This window comes from Jaculus jaculus, chromosome 1 (genome assembly GCF_020740685.1).
Source record: "Jaculus jaculus isolate mJacJac1 chromosome 1, mJacJac1.mat.Y.cur, whole genome shotgun sequence".
NCBI classification, from domain to species: domain Eukaryota; kingdom Metazoa; phylum Chordata; class Mammalia; order Rodentia; family Dipodidae; genus Jaculus; species Jaculus jaculus.
In genome coordinates, this window is record NC_059102.1 from 12193011 (window position 1) to 12213379 (window position 20369).

Here is a 20369-nt window from a genome sequence, read left to right on the forward strand (position 1 = left end):
GGCCTAAAGCTTGTTTTAATATAAATATAAATACTAGTCGAAATATTTAGTATTCTGCACCTCAGTCTTGTTAATTAATTTGAGGCATGCTGCAGAGCTCAAACTGGCCACCACTGACATACTTTGTAGCCCAGGCTTGAACTCAATCTTCTTGCCTCGACCTTCTAGTGCTGGGATTATAAGCATGAGCCACCACATGCAGCTATGTTATGTATGTTTCGCAAGTGGAGAGGCTAGTTGGATGTCTCTACGTGTGAATCTTGACTTTGGCCTCTCTCTCCCCCTCTCTGTGGACTTCTTGACTTTTGTGTCATTCATGACCCGTACCTCGGACCCTGTACATTAGGAGACAGAGTGAGGGACACGTCCCCTTGGATGCCTGCTTCCTCCAAGCGTTAAGAGCCGTGATCTCATTACTGAACCATCATGTGGCATCAGCTATTTGTCATTAGACTATATGGCACAGTGTTTTTGTTCCTTAATGAAGAGGTTATCTTCATATCTTGATATCTCAAAGAGCTCAGAGCAGCTCTTGCTATGTAATGCAGAGAAGCAAGGAGAGGGCTGAGCTAATTAGCAGAGCTCACTTCTCAGTTCATTCTTTCTTACTGACTCAGGCATAGGGGATGCCTGCCCCTTCTCAGTGGACAGAAACAGATCCAGAGATCCCAGGATAAAGGCTCCCTCTACGTGGCCATGGTGTGGGCCCAGAAATCCTAGGGCTGAAATTTCCAGACAGACCCTCAGCAGAGAACAAAGCACAAACTAGTATAGACTCTTTGTTCCAATTGTATTTCATAGGAAGAGACATCTCCCCCCACCCTGCAAAAACAGGATTCATTATGACAACTACTAAACTAAATGCTTTGATACGTAAGTTAATTAGATTCATATTTTCTAGGTCAGATACCATTTGAAATACTTTTTCTTTCTTTCTTTTTTGGAAAGACTTTTTCAATGGAGATGTCAGGATTCACTTAAACGTTATTTTATACATAACGTGTGTATGTCTGCAGTGCTGGGGATTGAACCCAGGGCTTCAAACAAGTTTGGCAATGAAGAGCTTTGCTGTGTCCCTGCATGGCAAGTGTACTTACAGAGGAAATTTAAGGTGAATGTACTTACAAGTCTAGCATCCCTAATCCAAGAATCCACAATCCACAATGCCTTAAACTTTGAAACTCTTTTTTTAAAAAAATATATATTTATTTATGTATTTGAGAGAAAGAGAGAGAGAGGGAGAGAGAGAGAGAGAGAGAGAGAGAGAGAGACAATATGAATGGGCATGCCAGGGCCTCCAGCCACTGCAAATGAACTCCATACACATGGAGCCCCCTTGTGCATCTGGCTTACATGGGTCTTGGAGAGTCGAACTGGGATCCTTTGGCTTTGCAGGCATTGGCCTTAACTGCTAAGCCATGTCTCCAGCCCCCTAAACTTTGAAACTCTTGAGTGCCAAAATGACACAATACATGGGAAATTCTACACCGTACTTCACAAAATGTATTTAATCCAAATGCAAACACAGGACTTCCCTGGCATTGGGGTTCATGGCTATAACCCCAGCTTTTGGGAGGCTAAGGCAAGAGGATTGGAAGTTCCAGTCTAGCTTGAGCTATTTAGCAAGATCCTTTCTCAAAAACAACACACTCCTCCCAATGTAAGAGCACAACAAATACTCTTTTTTTTTTAAGTGCTTAAACTTATTTATATATGTATGGCATATATAAAACAAGTGAATTTTATGTTTGGATGCAGCTCTCATCTATAAAATACCTTGCCATGTGTATCAACTATTAAGAAATCTGAAACAGGGCTGGGGAGATAATTCAGAGATTAAGGCACTTGCCTGCAAAGCCTAATGACCCTAGATGCCCAAAGTGGCACATGCATCTGGAGTTCATTTACAGTGACTAGAGGACCTGGTATGCTCTTTTCTCTGACTCTCTCTTCCTTTTTCTGTTTGAAAGTTTAAAAAATTATATATATATATATATATATATACACACATACATATATATATACACACACACACACATATATGTGCACACACACATACACGTATATAATTATATATATAATATATACATATATAAATCTGAAATTAAACACATTCACTAACAAAAAACCCAAACCCAAAACACATACAGTCCTGAGCATTCAAAGAGCTACTCTGCCTGTATTTGTAGTACATCGGGTGTTCCCCCAGCTGACACACTTCAGCTCGAAGCCTGGATGCGGCCGTCTATGACAGGGACACAGGCATGTTAGTAGCAGCCAGTATTGAAGGGCTGTCTGCTGTGTCCTGACCTCGCCGAGTGCCTCCCGGGCACGATGGAGCTTAGCTCCTCTGAGGTATGACGTTCTCTGGCTGTGTCTCAATCAAGGCCCATCATGTGCCCCATGGGTGATAGAGCAGCTGCTTGACCCGAGTCCATTTACTCTCGTCCATACTTTGGCCAAACTGTCTCCTTCCAATGAGGTTTTGTGGTTAAGGCATTTGCCTACAAAGCCAAAGGACCCAGGTTCGATTCCCCAGGACCCACATTAGCCAGATGCACAAGGGGCACACACACTTGGAGTTTGTTTGCAGTGCTTGGAGCCCCTGACATGCCCATTCTCTCTCCCCACTCTCTCTGTCAATAAATTAATATAAAATACTTAAAAAAGAGAGATTGTACTAAAATAACTGTAACAGAGAACTTATGATTTAATCATTTTTAAGTTCCCTAGACACTTTAATTATTGACATTGTTGTTTAACCATTTCTACTATTTCCTAAACTTTTTCTTCAGCCCCAATAGAAATACTGTAGCCATTCAGTAACAATTCCCCATTTCTCTCCCTAGCCCTTGTAATCTTTAAGTCTATTTTTTGTTTGTTTTTCAAGGTAGCCCAGGTTGACCTGGAATTTGCTATGTATCCTCGGGGTGGCCTTGAACTCACCATGTCCTCCCACCTCACCAATGCTGGGATTAAAGGCACACACCACCACACCTCGCCCAAGCCTATTTTTTTGTCTATGAATTTTTCTATTGTAGTTACTTCAAAGAAATGGAATCATAGGATATCTATCATTTCATGTGTGAATTACTTGATGTTTTAAAGACTCATCTATGTTGTAGCATGGATCAAAACTTAATTCAGTGCTGAAGAGATGGCTTAGCAGTTAAGGTGCTTGCCTGAGAAGCCTAAGGACCCCAGGTTTGATTTCCCCAGTACCCACATAAGCCAGATGCACATGGTGGCACATGTGTCTGGAGTTTATTTGCAGTGGCTGGAGGCCCTGGTGTGCCTCTTCTCTCTCTCTTTCATAAATAAATAAAAATAAAATATTTTTGAAAACCTTAATTCACTTTTAGGACTGAATAATATTCCATTGACTGGGTAGATCACATTTTATTGACGCATTCTTCTGCAGATAGACCCTTGTTATTTCTGCTTCTTGGCTATTGTGGATAGTGTGATAATTGGTATACAAGTATCTGGGCTCTTGGTTTCAATTGCTTTGAGATGTGTGTGTGTATATATATATATACATACACACACATAAATATATATACATACATACACACGTGTATATAATTTAAAGAATAAATATATATTTATACAATATATATTGCTTTGGATCATATGACAATTCTGTTTAGGTTTTTTTTTTTTTTTTTGAGGGCTCCTTTCCCTTCCCATGTTTTTTTTTTTCCACAAGTTTTATTAACATTTTCCATGATTATAAAAAATATCCCATGGTAATACCCTCGCCCCCCGCACTTTCCCCTTTGAAATTCCATTCTCCATCATATTACCTCCCCATCTCAATCATTGTACTTACATATATACAATACCAACCTATTAAGTACCCTCCTCCCTTCCTTTCTGTTCCCTTTATATCTCCTTTTTAACTTACTGGCCTCTGCTACTAAGTATTTTCCTTCTATGTAGAAGCCCAATCATCTGTAGCTAGGATCCACATATGAGGGAGAACATGTGGTGCTTGGCTTTCTGGGCCTGGGTTACCTCACTTAGTATGATCCTTTCCAGGTCCATCCATTTTTCTGTAAATTTCATGACTTCATTGTTCTTTACCGCTGAGTAGAACTCCATTGTATAAATGTGCCACATCTTCATTATCCACTTATCAGTTGAGGGACATCTAGGCTGGTTCCATTTCCCAGATATTATAAATTGAGCAGCAATAAACATGGTTGAGCACGTACTTCTAAGGAAATGAGACGAGTCCTTAGGATATATGCCTAGGAGTGCTATACTGGGTCATATGGCAGATCAATCTCTAGCTGTTTTAGGAACCTCCACACTGATTTCCACAATGGCTGGACCAGATTGCATTCTCACCAGCAGTGTAGAAGGGTTCCTCTTTTTCCCTGTTTAGGTTGTTTGAAGGACACCTATGTTGTTAAAGAGCTAAGTGCAAAAGGTGCTGATGTCTTGTTGTCCTCTCCCCTTGTGAGCTCCTTCAGGCAACAGGAAGCCAGGAGAACATCACTGCATTTTGCAGTTCTCTTCCCACCTCCTGCAGAAGTTGTTTACTGACCAGTGGGAAAGGTTTCCCCGCAGCGTTGGCAGAGGACCGGAGGGCCCAGCCCTGGTTCCTGGACACCCCTGGCAAAACACACCGTTATCTCCTCCCATGTTGGGCTTAAGCATTAACAAGTGTTTGCCTTCACATCTTGTGCTGATAAGCCGCTGCAGGTGCCAGGGTCCTTGGCACCTGTGAGCCCAGTGTGTATATATCAGAAGGGGTGAAGGACCCCCAAGAGTTTCCTGGGAACGGGGTGTAGCTGGTCTTTGTCCAACTGGACTTCATCAGGCAACTTCCTGAAGGCCACGGCTGTTGTTCTCCTGGGTGAACCGGACCCTGATTCACACAGGTAGAAGAAGGTCCTAGGAGCATTTACCACATGGACACCGTGTGTGACCCGGCACTGAGCACAGCTTCTGTTTATAGGCAACACTTGAGTATTGGGAAATGCCTACGTACAAGTACACATTTTACAATGTTGAAACTAAATATGTGGGTGACGGCCTGGATTGTTGACCTGTGACTTTTCGGCCTTGCATTTTGGTGCAGTCACGTGCTAAGTCTGCACTCCCCGTTGTCACCTGAAGGCAGCTGGAAATCTGACAGGCACCCTGGGAGATCTGGGGAGGAGAAGAATTTTGAAAAATCCTGTCTGGGCCACCTTTTGTCTTGGCATCGACAGGGCATGGAATGTTTGTAGAATCCTGCTTTCTGTGCTCCCAGCAAGCCCCTGAGTTGTCAATGTGCTTTGTTTCAAGTATTGAACTGTTACTTCAGTAAGAATTTAACGAGCATAGTTTTGGGGTTCTGTGCTCTCAAATTCTGTTACCTGGAAGATAGAAAATAACAAAGGATTCTACAGAAAGTTGGCCCTGGGCAAGAATGGAGGGAAAGTTCTGCACGAGTTGGTTTCCTGGTGTAGGATCTCGCTCACCCGTAGCTTTGGAGTGTGGCCTGATTTGTCTTTTGGGGTTTGGTTGTCTAGAGCATTCCAACTGAGGACATTTCTCCAAGCACAGGATTTGGGTCCAAATGAGTGGCCCAAGAGTGAGCTGTTCTGTTTCAGTTTCTGTTGTATGCGAGAGATGTCTGTTAAGTCTGAAAAATGAAAGTGAGAAAAATAAGCAACATTCATAATCTCACCACTGAATTAAGAATAGAGAGAACATTGCTGGGGCTAGGGAGGTGGCTTAGTGGTTAAGTTTCTTCCAAAGCCTGATGGCCTGGGTTCATTTCCCCAGTCCCCACGTGAAACCAGATGCACAAAGTAGCACATGCATCTAGAGTTCATTTGCAGTGACAAGAGACCCTGACGTGCCCATTCTCTCTATATATATTCTTGCAAATAATTTTTTTTTTTTTTTTGGTTTTTCAAGGTAGAGTCTCACTGGTCCAGGCTGGCCTGGAATTAACTCTGTCATCTCAGGGTGGCCTTGAACTCATGGCAATCCTCCTACCTCTGCCTCCCGAGTGCTGGGATTAAAGGCGTGTGCCACCACGCCCGGCGCAAATAAAATTTTAAAAATAAATAAATAAGTAAAAAAGACAGCCGGGAATGGTGGCATATGTCTTGACTCCCAGCACGTGGGAGGTAGAGGTAGGAAGATCACTGTTATTTAGAGGCCACCCCAAGACTACATAGTGAATTCTAGGTCAGCCTAGGCTAGAGTGAGACCGTACCTCAAGAAAACAAAACAAAACAAAACAAAACCAAAAGAGCATTGCTAACAATGATTGTAGCCTTCTTCCCACAGTCATACTTGCAGTGTGACGCCTGTGTGCACCTGCAAGGCTATACCACATGTGTTTGTGTTTTTCATAAAGTGGCTCACATATATACTTCTATTTTAAGCTCTTGATTTCATTGATCAGTTACTATCCCATGATTTTTATCAGGTTTATATGTGTGGGAGTGCATGCGTATGCACGTGAAAGCCAAAGATCGATATCACATATATTCCTCAGTCACTCTCACTTTATTTTGCATATGGGGTCTTTGAGCCCAGAGCACCCCAGTTAGGTTAGCCAAGCTAACCAGTGGGCCCTGGGGGTCCTCTGTCTTTGCCTCCTCAGAGCTGGAATTACAGGCCTATTGCTGTGCCTGGCATTTCCTGTGGGTGCTGAGGGTCCAAACAGGTTCTGGCGCTGTGTAGCAAGCACTTTACTGACTGAACCATCTCTGTGGTGCTAAAATACTCTACTTTTAGTGACAGCACGCTATTCTGTTGGAAGGGACTATAGCTTGCTTCATATAGGATGAACTATATTTTAATCATTTTTAGAATCAGAGAGGAAGAAAGACAGAGATACCACACCAGGGCTTTTTGTTGCTGCAGATGAATTCCAGACGCATGAACCACTTTGTGCACCTGGCTTCATGTGGGTACTGGGGAATCAAACCCAGGATGGCAGACTTTGCCAGCAAGTGCTTTTAATCTACTCAACCATCTCCCCAGCCCTATTTTATTTTATTAAGGTTGTGGTCTCACTCTAGTCCTGCTTGGCCTTGAACTCAGTGGACTCCTCCTACCTCAGCCTCCCAAACCACCATGCCCAGCATGAACTGTATATTATCAATGACTCCCTTCTTGATGGGTTCTCATATTTTACTGGAAAGATGACTGGGTATAACACATTTGTTCCTGTACCTTGAAGGAATCCTGCTATTTTTTGTGGATGAGATTTCTAGGAGTGTCATTAACTAGGTTGGAAAAAAAAAATAGGTGTTGATAATTCCCTTAGGTGTCACCAAGTTACTTCATGAAAAGCTTTTTCTGTCCAGGTGCCTGTTCTCCGTGAGTCTGTGCTCCAACCCCCTCCACTCTCCAGGTTCTGAAGTGACAGTGATCTCAATTTTTGTTAATCAGCTGGTGACGAAGGGTCTCATTATTGTTTTAATTTGCATTTCCCTGATTGTTAATGAGGCTAAGCACCTTTTCAGATGTTTATAGAGTATTTACATTCCCTGCTCTGTGAAAGCAAAGAAAGAGAGTACAGATACTTGAAATGACCGCAGCACTGCCGATCTGCGGGATGGAGAGGGGCAGGCGTCCCCGCGTGTTTCGGGGAGCAGCTCGGCATGTTTGCACTCATTGAAGCTTGGTTTGAAACTGTGCTGGTTGACATTGATTGTGAAGCTGGCAGGACCTAGAATCACCTGTGAGGAACCATCTAGATTAGGTTGGCCTCTGGGCATGTCTATAAGAGATTATTTTATTTATTTTGATTTTCTTCTTTTTTTTAAAAAAAAAATTATTTGTTGTTTGTTTATCTGAGACAGAGAGAGGGAGAGAGGGAAAGAGAGAGAGAAAGAGAAATAGAGAATGGGCATGCCAGGGCCTGTAACCACTGCAAACCAACTCCAGACACATGTGCCACCATGTGCATCTGGCTTGTGTGGGTTCTGGGGAATTGGACCTGGGTCCTTAGGCTTTGCAGGCAATTGCCTGAACTGCTAAGCCATCTCTCTCCAGGCCTGTGAGGGATTGTCTTGATTGTATTAATTGGGGTGGGGAAAGCCATCTTAGCTGTTGGTGGCACCATTTCATGGCCCTCATCCTGGACTGTATAACAAAGAGATAGTCTATGGCCATACCACCCTGAATATTCCCAATCTCATCTCAGAAAGAGAGAGCTGGCATTGTTCGCTTCCCTTCCTCCCTGGTGATGTGACCATGCGACTCCAGCTTCTTGCTTCTGCTGTGTCTTCCCTGTCTTGACGGGCTCCACCTTTTAGAGCTATAACCTGAACTGAACCCTTGTCTTGCCATAAGCTGCTTCCGGTCAGCTTTTGTGAACACAGTGACTCATGAACCCCCAGATGACATCGCTTTCCATCCTGATAGGGTTCTCACTGTCGTGGTTCAGCAGCAGCTGTCACTCCGGTGGTAGGCATCCCTACTGACGGGTCACAAGTCCCACCATTGGCAGCTTTTCAGGACGTTCATTTGTATGATTGTTTGTCCAGTTTGGGATTAGTAGTATGTCAAGAAATCCAGCAGGGGCATAGTGGTGTAAGAAAGTAAATATTTACAGCCCTGTATGGGGTGGTATTGATCCAGTACCAAGGTTCTAGAAGGGCAGAAATGCCCTGTTTGGTCGATAGGATTCTCAGTGTGAAAGCATTTTATCAGTGTTCACTTATTGATATTGGTAGTGTGCCTCCGGGAAGTAAAGGACACACAGGCCCTTGGAAGGGCTCTTGCCTGGGATGCCATAGGTCCAACCAGAGCCCAAGATGACCATGAGCCCTGGAGGTTACAAAATGGCAGCTACCAGGCAGGGCTGCCTTGCACCAATATTTAATATATAGGGCCTAGGAAATTGTGATCTCCTCTGCAGCGTTCAGAGTCGGTATCCTTTGGAATACGCCACGTGCCAAAATGTGGATCCAGGCACAAGAAAGACATCGACAGTTTGGATGGGGCCCAGAGGCAGGTACTGCTGTGATTAAGGGCTTAGAGGGATGGCATTTGAGCGGGGGCTCAAAGGACTGAATCTTTTATAGCAAGGCTCAATATTGGATTATGGGGCTTGGTGACACTGAGGTCTGTGGCTATATCTCTAAGTTACTTTCCATGTGGCTGGTTCCTCAGACAAGGAGAGAACCATTTTTGATTTTTCTCGAGAACCTGGGTGTGGAGGGTCTCCCTCGGCTACCTCTGCCTCGGGGGTCAGTGAAGGAGTAAGACTCTTGCCTCCCCCAGAGTTACATCATGTAGCATCCTGAGACTGGGGTCCAGCTAAGCCTTCTGGGAAATTTGGCATTTTCTTCTTCAGCCAATCCATTCCACGTAGCATCGGTATGAGAGGGGAAGAGTTAGGGTGGCTGGACCCCTGAAGGTAAAAAGTGCAGGCTGACTTCTTAGCTTTTGCCCAGTTCCCTAGGGACCTGTTCCCTCCTCCCCCACAATCAGGACCCCTCCTGGGAGGGAGGTCTTTTGCAGGATTTAAACATTGTGGCTGGTCAAGTTCAGCTACCTCAGCACTTGGTGCCAGAGCTAACCTCTTTTTGAGACAGCCCTAACCAACCAGCTAGCCACACTGGTTCACTTGGGTCAGAAGACAGCCCACCACCCTAAGGTTATAAACGCTTTGCAGGGGGAGGGCAGGCTCTCTGATCACTGGGAACTTCCAGCTGTGGGGGAGTTTTTCCCTTGGCTGGGCTGGCTCCACCAGGCCCAACCAGGAGAGCCCCGAGCCCTTACTCTCCACATGGGTTCATTGTCCCCTCCAGCTCCCCACATGGCAGGAGCTCCTTGAACTTTCTTTTCTCTTTTCTTTCCACGCTTTTTCCCCCAGACCCCCCCATGTGGGATCTCTAGCCACATGGATGCCTTTCCTTGGCTCTGCTTCTCTCAGTAAATATAATCATTTAATAATATCATTCTCAGTTGTCTTTTTTATTCAATTCCTTGACTAAAATTAGAAATGAGCCTAGGGTTTGGAGTGCACAGACTTTCCTGGACCCTTAGCACCTCGTTACAGGTACGTCTCCCTGATAAGGGGAGGCCTGGTCTCTGGAGCATCTCTCTCGCAGGTGACTGCTGTGCCAGGAGCGACTCTTCTGAGCAGAGGACAAGCCTCCTGTTGTTGCTTCCGATGCCCTCAGTCCCTGAGTGTCTATCTTGTAACAGAGTCCGGTCACCAGCTCTATGTGCTGGACTCTGAGAGGACTCCACGATTGCGCAAGAGTTGGGGTGATCCGGGAGCAAGGTGATAGATGAGACTCCCTGCTGATCTTCTGTTTGTGTTGTGAGGAGTCTGGCCCTCAACCCAGCAGCAGATCTGCGTGAGCCCAGGGGCTGGGAGCAGCGGTCTTGGCTTTGGACTCCGCTCTGCTTTGTTACCATGGCTTGTACAGAAGGCAGTGGCCACCACCCACCCATTCTCCAGCGCTGCCAGGTGTTCCTCTGTTGGCAGATGCATCTTGGGACATAATGTGTGTGGAGGGCAGAGGACAGCCTTGGACATCAGGAAGACTGTCCTTTTGTTTTGTTTTGAGATAGGGTCTCTTATTGTCCTGGAGTTCACCAATTAGGCTAGACTGGCTGACCAGTGATCCCCAGAGATCCCCTTGTCTCTGCCTCCCCAGCACTAGGATTGCATGTGAGTGCCACCATCCCTGGCGTTTTTATGTGGGGACTAGGCAGTGAACTCAGGTCCTCAAGCTTGCAAGGTAAGCACTTTACCCAGTGAACCATCTCCCCAGTCCATGTCCGCTGTTCGTATAAGGCAGTGGTTATGAGATGGTTTTCTTAACTGTCTGGTTTAGTTCCTTGAATCACCGATGGTCCTCAAGGCTCTGCCTGTGTGAACAGTTGGAATGGTGAAGGTGTCACTCAGAAAGTCAGTTGATTCTTGATGTGATGGTTGAGATGAGCAGAGCCTGGATTTTTCTTTTGTTCTATTTGTATGGAGTATCTCGTCCAAAAGACCTAAGAATGACTTGGTTTGGATAGACATGTGAAGGCCTTGAACCTTAGAGATAGTGAAATTTGCATTTTGTCCTGGTAAGGGAATTCATTCTCATTTAAAAATAGGAGTCCATGGGTTAGAGAGATTGCTCAGTGGTTAAGGGACTTACCGGTAAAGCCTAATGACTGGGGCTTGATTTCCCCAGTACCCGCATATAGCCAGATGCACAAAGTGGCACATGTGTCTGGAGTTTGTTTGCAGCATTGACAGGTCCTGACACACCCATTTTTTTCTCTCTCTCTGTTTTTCATTTGTAAATAACTAAAAATACATTAAAAAAATAAAATAGGAGCCTGTGGGAAGTGTTGTAAAAGCAAGGTGAGAACATTAGAATGTAGTGTGTTTGCATGTGGACAGAGAGATGGCCGGGCTCATGGTGCCTTAGTTTTAAGTTGTTGCTCACCTTTGCAGAGTCTCAAGGAGTTGCAAACAAGTGCACTTTTCACTTTGGTTTCCTAAGTACTCACTACTGTCATGTTTGGGATTCTGGGTCTATCAAGAGCGAAGACCATCTTTTCAGCCACCACAGTGAGGGGCAGGGTAGATCTGTGGTCCTAGTTGAAACTTTTTGAGACTTCTAGACATCTGGTGTCTCAGAAAGAAATGAGGAACTTTTGAGGAAGAAAGCCCCAGGAACGGAAACAACCTCCATCTCGAGGGCTCCTTGGGAAATTAAACTAGCTAAGGCAAAGGGGGAGGGGGCTTCAGGGAAGTGCCTAGCATATAGTCAGTGACCACTAGTGTCAGTTTTAGATGGTTCTTTTGTGCCCTGGGGACTGTGGTTCCCCAGTAGGTAGAAACCTATGAGCTCACCTGCCCGTGAACTTGGACACTGCGTTGAGTAGCATTCAGGCTTCCTGGCCAGATGGGTTCTCCTTAGGGAGCCCTCAAATCTAAGATAGAAGCAGACAGACCTTTTTTTCATAGCTTCAATATTCCTGTGTATCTAAGTGTGTTAGTACCTGCATGATTGGCTGTCTTAGGAGGACCCAGTTTGTATTGTCATTTTGAGATCTAAGAGGGCAATTTGTATTTATCTACCTTTCTTGTTTCCTTGTTTCTTGTTGTTGCTGGATTGAACCTAAGGCCTTACATATGCCATATCCCCTAATCCCAAACAACTTCGCTTTAAGAAAGCATAGTGCCCAGCATTCTCTGCTAGGATTGTTGAATAACAACCTCCCTGCCACTTGCTTTGATCTTTCAGGTACGAAACCAGCACTGGAGCCTTATTATGGAAAGTGTGGTCCCATCTGATAAAGGAAATTATACCTGCGTGGTGGAGAACGAATACGGGTCCATCAATCACACCTACCACCTTGACGTCGTTGGTGAGTTTGCTTTTGCTCACTGGCAGCACTGGGTCACCAGCCTGGTCTCATTTGACTCGTTTGAAACCCTGAAAATGAGTGTGGTTTCTCCTCAAATTTAAGGAGTATTAGCTTGTCTTCATTTTTGGGGGGAGGGGGAGATCTTGACATTAGCTGTCATTCAAGAAGGAAACTTCTGTCAGTGACCGAATTCTGACAGTTTACTAGTTAGCCTAGTTTTTTTCCTTTTTAAGGTGGCCTTGGTTTAAAACTTCTGATGTGCTGAAAGCTGTTATTACTTTGAACAGTGTTAGTGAGTGCAGGGACAAGGAGTCACATATGCTGCCGTGGAATTTTGTTTTTAAAAGAGAGGCAACCTATCTAAAGCAGGACAACTTATCTCATGGGCTGAAAAGTAAAAAGGAGCTGAATTATGATGATTGAGACTATAGCTGGCTTGGTGAGCAGAAGGTCAGTGTGAGGGACAGTCACTGGCTACGGGCAGTTCAGTGCCCGCTCTAGAAGACAGTCCTTGCAACTGCCTATGTATTTCTTTCTTTTTCTTTTTCTTTTTCTTTTTTCTTTTCTTTTTTTTTTTTGAGGTAGGGTTTTGCTCTAGTCCAGGCTGACCTGGAATTCACTATGTGGTCTCAGGATGGCCTTGAACTCACAGCGATCCTCCTAGTGTGCCTAGTCTGCCTCCTCAGTGCTGGGATTAAAGGTGTGTGCCACGTGCCACCATGCCCAGCTGGGAACCGCCTATGTTGATGAGTTTATAAATACCTTTTTATCACAGCTCACAAATAGGCCATTTTTATGATACAGCTAAGAATTATTGAGTGTGTAGTCTTGGAAGCTCAAATTTCTTCCCAAGTTTGCCTGGTGATGATGTTTTTTTGTGGGTAACTGATGAGGGGAGGGGGCTCTGTGTTCTGCGTGATCGCTGACGTGGATACACCTGAGATCTCTTTGCTGTGGGAGTTGTCTCTTCTCTCTCTTGTCATCATGACTGTCAACATGTCCCCTGTCCTTGGACACTTCCTTTGGGTTACCTAGTTGATGCACACATTTCTGTGTGCAGTTTTACGTGGGCGTTGGTAGCTTCGTGGGCACACATGCCCACCCATGGCGCTCCGTAGACAGTCTCCCCTGCTTGATTTCCCGTACACGGTCCTCTGGGATTATCTCATTCGTGGTGTTTCTTTCCACTGATATTTGAATTGCCCAAAGAGCCCTTAAATAACCTTTTCCCTCGAGCTGGGCGTGGTGGCACACGCCTTTAATCCCAGCACTTGGGAGGCAGAGGTAGGAGGATTGCCATGAGTTCAAGGTCACCCTGAGACCCTGAGATGACAGAGTTAATTCCAGGTCAGCCTGGAGCAGAGTGAGACCCTACCTCGAAAAACCAAAAAAACCTTTTCCCAAAGCAGGATTAACTAAATTACATAGATTTGGTTAATTAAAGATTTTGGTTAACTGAAAATTAAGCAGAAAGCCATTTGAGTGTTCTGTCTAGATGAATGAGGCTAAAGGCCCGAGGCCGTTTTTACTTCTGCTTGGGTATAGGCGGTCAGTGGTGAGATGGAACAGCTGAGCTACTCAGAAGCCTTGCTAGGCCTTTGTGTAAGGTCTGTCCCATGGCTGTTCATAAAAGAAATGTCAGAGTCCCTCTTTCAGTTAGTTATTTTGAGGCAAGGTCTCATGTAGCCCAGGCTAGTCCTAAACTTGCTATGTGGTTGAAGATCCGCACACTCCTGATCCTCCTGCCGTCATGGCTGGCTTGGTTTCTTTCTTCTGCTCTTTCTCCTTCTCTCTTGTCTTTCTTTTCCCTCTGCTACTAGGAATCGAACCCAGCTCCTCCCATATGCTAGGCAAGTGCTCTGTCACTGAACTATAGCCCTATCCCCAGCCCCTCCCCCCTTTTTTTTGTTTTTTAAGATAGGGTCTCACTCTAGCCAAGGCTGACCTGGAATTCACTCTGTAGTCTCAGGGTGGCCTCCAACTCATGGTGACCCTCCTACCTCTGCCTCCCGAGTGCCCGCTTGTTTTTAACTTTTTATATTGAGTCAGAATGTAAGTTCCCCAAGTGGTCCGTGAACTCTCTGCAGCCTAGACTGCCCTTGAACTGTCAGTCCTCCTGCCTCAACCTCCCAAGTAGCTGGGGTGACAGACCTGTGTCACCAGGCCCAGCGAGAGACCCTCTTTTCTCATGGCAGTATTTGCAGGATGCTTTTTCATGTGATTTGCTGTGTTCAGATATTTTACAGAACACACACAGAGAAGTGTCACTCATGGGAGCATGTCTTCTGTCATAGATGTGCTATAAGTCCATTCATCAAAGAGTACTTACTTTGGGCTGTGTGGACCTGATCTGACATGAAGTGTTTCCCATTAAGAAAACCAAGTTAAGAGGCTAAGCATTCTGAATACCTAAAATTTGAAACTATGTGACTTACTGTGGGGGGAAAAAAAATCACTGTGCTATAGAAGTCCCCTGGGATAGTGACCTTGTTTAGGCATACTAATTATTCATAACCATTGGTTGGGGCCATTCCAGAAATAGCGGAGTCACGTCAGGGCCATCCCAGCTTTTGCTTGTGGCAGAGTTTTGGTTGAGATGTTGTGTAAGGCATTCAGAGCCCCTCGCCCCACCTCCCCTTTGAGTTTTCTGGCAGCTCATCCCTGTGAAGCTCTGAAATCTCTCTTAGAGTTTAGGGTTGGGATTTGAATTGGGCTGCTGAATGATGGAATTGTGCTGTCTAATGTTAATCCCCTGGCAATCGGTCTTGCTGAAAAGAGCATATGATTCAGAGGTGCTACGCGGAGGGAGTGAGGAGCGTATGGAGTAATGCAGAGAGAGGCCTGGTTATGTCACAGGTTTGGGAGCTTGCCCAGCTCAATGCAGGCCAATAATGACACAATGCTGGCTGGGAATGTCCACTAAAGCACAACTCCAGTGATTTTCTTAGCCATGAACCTTCTTTCTAAATGGAAGCCAAAAGTCAGCGGAGCCTAAGACATGCAGTAAAAGATGGAGGTGTGAAATACTCTCCTCTTTGCTCAAAACCCCAGTAATTGCTTGGAGAGGCACTGGAAAAGTAAGGGCAGAGTCAGCTGGAGTCCTGTAGCCTGACAGCGTTGGCCGTCACTGTGAACATCCCAGTGCGGGGAAACAAAGGATTCAGGCTGAAGCAACATATTCCTGGTGGCCTATCAGCCTGACTTCAAGCCACTGTTGCGTGCAGATGGGGTCTCAGCCACCTCAAAAAACCCGAAAATCTTTCCCGTTGAAGATGGAGCTTTACACTTGTGCGCATTCTTCAAGGTTTTGTTTTTGTTGCCGTGACACCTGGATTTGTGGCTTGGATGTTAGAAAGCATAGATTAGGCGATCTTTCTACTGAAAGTTTTCCTTGGGAGGACACACCCACGCGCACTTTCATGTAAAAGCCGCGTAATTTAGGCGACAGTCTTGTGTTCTGGAATTAAGCAGCAAGCCATTGTCGTGTGTGAAGGAGTTGCTTTCGTGTCTGTGGGAGCCTTGCTTGATCCTCATTAAAATTGACACCATTACTTTTCATCCATTTGCTGCAAGGGAGCATTAGCGTGAGGTTCCATGACGCAGCAATTGCCACAAGAGTGCAGCAGGCGGCTAGGTAACTGACCGCCAGGCAGCCTTCGCCCCGGCTCCTGAGCGGGCAGCGCCGTCACAGCCATGGAGCTGACCGAGGCCCTGCCACCAAGTGACATTCGGGAGGAGCCATTAACTGTTTTTTTTCTTTTTATATGTATGTGCTTGTGGTGTGTATTCATGTATGTCTGTGCGTTCACATGTATATGCATGTATGTGGAGGTTAGAGGTTGACAGATGTCTTCCTTGATTGCTATCAACCTTAGTTATATTTTTAAATTATTTATTTATTTATTTATTTGAGAGCTACAGACACAGAGAGAAAGACAGATAGAGGGAGAGAGAGAGAATGGGCGCGCCAGGGCTTCCAGCCTCTGCAAACAAACTCCAGTCGCATGCACCCCCTTGTGCATCTGGCTAACGTGGGACCTGGGGAACCGAGCCTCGAACCAGGGTCCTTAGGCTTCACAGGCAAGCGCTTAACCGCTAAGCCATCTCTCCAGCCCAGTTTTTGATTTTTTTAAATTTATTTTGAGGGAGAGAGAGAGAGAATGGGTGTCCAGAGCCTTCAGCCGCTGCGCACTCCAGACAGGTGTACCATGTGCTTTGTCACTGTGCTGACTTACGTGGGACCCGGAGATTTGAACATGAGTTCTTAGGCTTCACAGGCAACTGCCTTAACCACTAAGTGGTCTCTCTAGCCCGACCGTATTTTTTTGAGAGTGTCTCTCATTTTGAACCTAGAGCTCAGCTCGCTGATTCAGCCGGTTGAGCTCTAGCTCGCCGGCTTGCCATGGGGACCCTGTCTGTGGCTCCCAAGTATACAGTTTGGTGTGCACTGCTGCTCCTATCCGGGATTCACGTGGGTGCTGGGCATCCACACTCTAGTCCTCATGCTGCGTGCCACGCACCATAGGCACTGGATCCTCTACCCAGCCTGCCGTCAACTCTTCTCACCTCTCTTGGATCTGTCCATGTCCGTGTGTGTGTGTGTGTGTGTGTGTGTGTGTGTGTGTGTGTGTGTGGAAACAAACGCCGCTGGCTGTTGTGATGAGAGCAGCGAGTCTGACCATACCTGGGCACCAAATGGATTGTGAAAGGCGACTAAACTCTTCTAAGCCTGTTATATCCTCAATAAAACTTGGAACGAGGAGATTCCTTCATTTTCTAGGAAGGTTGTATTAGTGTCCTACAGCTGCTATAACAAATAACCCCAAAAGGTCCCCCCACCCCGCCGAGGATTATTCTTTTTAAAAAAATTTTAAAAAAAATTTTTTTTGGGTTTATTTTTATTTATTTATTTGAGAGCGACAGACAGAGAAAGAGTCAGAGAGATAGAGAGAGAGAGAATGGGCGCACCAGGGCTTCCAGCTACTGCAGACGAATTCCAGATGCATGCGCCCCCTTGTGCATCTGACTAATGTGGGTCCTGGGGAATCGAGCCTCGAACCAGGGTCCTTAGGCTTCACAGGTAAGCGCTTAACCACTAAGCCATCTCTCCAGCCCCGAGGATTATTCTTAAATGGCTTTTGCTGGTCTCAGTCAGAAATCTCACTATACCAGCAGAGCTCCATTTTGGGACCAATGACTGGTGCCCTGTTTCCTGCTCAGGTTCCCACCGTGGACTCATGATGTTACCATGGTCATGCTAGACTGGTTTGCTTCTTGGGCTTGTAGAAGAAGATTTCAGAGTTAAGTGCTTGTAGTTCGTAAGTTCACCCGCCCTCACCACATTGTACAGCTGGGGAAGTCTGGGTATGTTGTGGGTTGTGACTGTAATTTGTGCAGGGGAGGGCACCAGAGTGGGGGTCTCATTCCACCTCAACTTGAGCCCCAACTCCAATCCCTGACTGTCCTTCCTCACTCATGTCAACTCTTTGGTTTCAAATTATGAGTCTGTCTTTCAGTTGGGTGCTCTTAATTCTCCATTCCCAGTGACAATAGGTGGCTAGTTGGTGACCTGGCATTTAGCAGTGAGGGCGGTGGGTGGAGGGGGGGGTCGCCGAGTGCAGTAGAGGCAGGAATGGGGCCTCTGGGTCTGCTGAGGTAGCTATGTCTTATCTCATCAGTTTATCTCTGGAGAAACTCGCTTCCCTCTTGCAGCGGAAGCTGTAAGCAGTGCTGTCTGTCTCTGTGGATGGTTGGGGCTCTCCGGCGCTGTCCTCGCTTCTGGCCAGGTGGAGATGGTAAAAGCTTTACCTCCAGCCCTGAGATGACAGAGGCAGGCTGGGATGTCGTTGTCTGCTAACACTTGACATCAGTCCTCTGTCTGCTAACACTTGACATCAGTCCTCTGTGGCTTGGCTCTACATGATGGGATACCATCATGATGGGGGACAGCCTAGTAGCGTGTGCTAACCCCCCTCAGGTATGTGCTAAGAGAACGAGGAGTTGCTTTCTCTAGGCATCGACTGTCAAGCCCTCTTGTGGAGCCGCTGACCCCTGTCCCTGAGCCTTTGGCAATGTCCCCAGCAGGAGAAGGGAGGAGACGTTGCACAGAGGGTTTGCCGCTGCGGCGGCCTCTGCTGGGGAAGACAGAGCTCCCAGGGTGATCCCAGGGCAGAAATGGAGACATCTATAAGTCCGTTCTTCAGTCCACATCTGGGGAGTGAATTTGAGACGCGCCTGTGGGTCTGTCATGGGGTCATGCCATCGGAGGAATGGCAATAGTAAGTTTGGTAGTAAATTTCCTGAACCAATTAGTTCATTATAGAAACTGTCCTCTTCAGGGTGGCTCTTGCTTGCTTTCTGTTCAGGAAGACCTCATTGTCACCTGATTACTGGCTTGCATCTAACTGTGGCTTCTAGACAGAGCTGTTTCTCCTTCATGTGACAAGGAAGGATATTGGCTAGAGCATTAAAACAACGCTGAGCCAAGTTCTGGACGTTTTAAGCACTGAATTCTGCCCCCCCCCCACCCCATTCTCAGCTATAAGGCTTGTGCACCTCCGACACTATCCAGGCCTCAGCACTGGAGCCCTGAGGGGCTTCAACATGACTGGCTGCCCACCTGACCACACTCCACTGGATCTTCTGCATCCATAATCTTCCTGCCAACTAATCCTTTTCCATTTCTCGCGCTAGGTGAATAGCTGGTGTTTTGTGCTGGTGCTGGCTCTGTGTGCCAGCTTTGGGGTTGCCAAACTTAGCTGGGTGGGGGGGAGTGGAGAAAGCAAGCCCCCTGCCGAAAACAGGGTGCCAGGTCTTAGGTCACAGCGAGAGCCTTTGTGAGAGAACATGGTATCACGACACCAGAGTGGTGACTGAATAGAAAGCACGTTCCTATTGTTTGTGTGGCTCTCCAGCCATCTTTGCCTTCCTTCCTACCACGGTTAGCCGCCGAGAGTCTGCGGGGCAGGCGGTGAGAGCCTGTGGGAGTTCAAGTGGGGATTGTGGAGGAGGGGAGAATTCAACCCCCATTTCTGCCCTCGCTAGCTGTGTAGCTTTGGGAGGTCAGAGCACTTTAAACCATGGCTCTTCAGTTGTGCAGCGTGGGTGTTTTTGCTTCTTTGCGTGGGGCTGTGACCTGACGGAAGCCACTTTAGGGGGGAAGGTCTCAATTGCCCCGTGGATTCAGAAGGATTTCAGTCCATCACCACAGAGGAAGGGCAGAGTGTGGCTCGTTCTGTGTTGCTGGGAGGGTGAGGAGGAGTGACTGGTCACAGTGTCACAGTGCACCAGGGAGCAGAGAGAAAATGGTCTGAAATAGCTTTACTTACTGGGGACTTACTGTTGCCAACCAGGCCTTACCTCCCAAAGGCCCCACCACCTTTAAACTAGCTCTACAGGCTGAGGACCAAGCACTCAAAACGTGAGCCTGTGGGGGACAGTCCACATTCAAAGAGTGGTGGGTGGTCACCAGCTGTACTTGGGCACCCATGGCAGAAAGAGGCACTGGGAAGGGATTGCTATCGATCAGCACTAGGTGACCACTCGTCACTCTTGCTGGACAGCTATAGCTCCGCTCCTTTCTCCGGGCTGAGTCACACACTCAGATTTCACAACTCCCTGCGGTCAATACTGTTGAACGAGAGCTTCCATTGCTTCAGAGTGGCTCCACCTTTCTGCCTCACAGTAGGGCTTCTGGGGGGACCAAGGCTGCTCAGTGGGCAGCACATTTGCACTGACTTGCAATGAACACTTGCCCTACAAGGTCTCTCTCTTGGCAGGCTTCGAGAGCAGGCAGTGGTCTGTGGGTGGCTCATGTTAACACTTGTGCTCATGTCTGTTTCTGCTATACCGTCTGCAGCCCTTCAACATCCTTTGGCCTGTCGGTGAGGAAGGAAGGTATTGATTGCTTTCGGTGCTGGCAGGAGGCCTGGCTGAGGTCACTGGCTCATATTTGGTTGGCTTTTTGATCTTTGGCATGGGTGAAGAGGATGTCAAAGTGTTAAGGCTAGGTTAATATCTTA

General features: G+C 46.6%; 1 protein-coding gene across 11 annotated transcripts in view; it reads left to right on the forward strand.

Annotated features, from left to right (window-relative positions):
* The window catches only part of Fgfr2 (fibroblast growth factor receptor 2), a 125091-nt gene that overhangs the window by 49470 nt on the left and 55252 nt on the right, over positions 1 to 20369 (forward strand). For all 11 annotated transcript variants that reach the window (XM_045145108.1, XM_045145066.1, XM_004659282.2 and 8 more), the window contains one exon: positions 12225 to 12348. In XM_045145108.1, coding sequence (XP_045001043.1) covers positions 12225 to 12348 — 124 coding nt within the window. The remainder of the gene's footprint in view (positions 1 to 12224; positions 12349 to 20369) is intronic.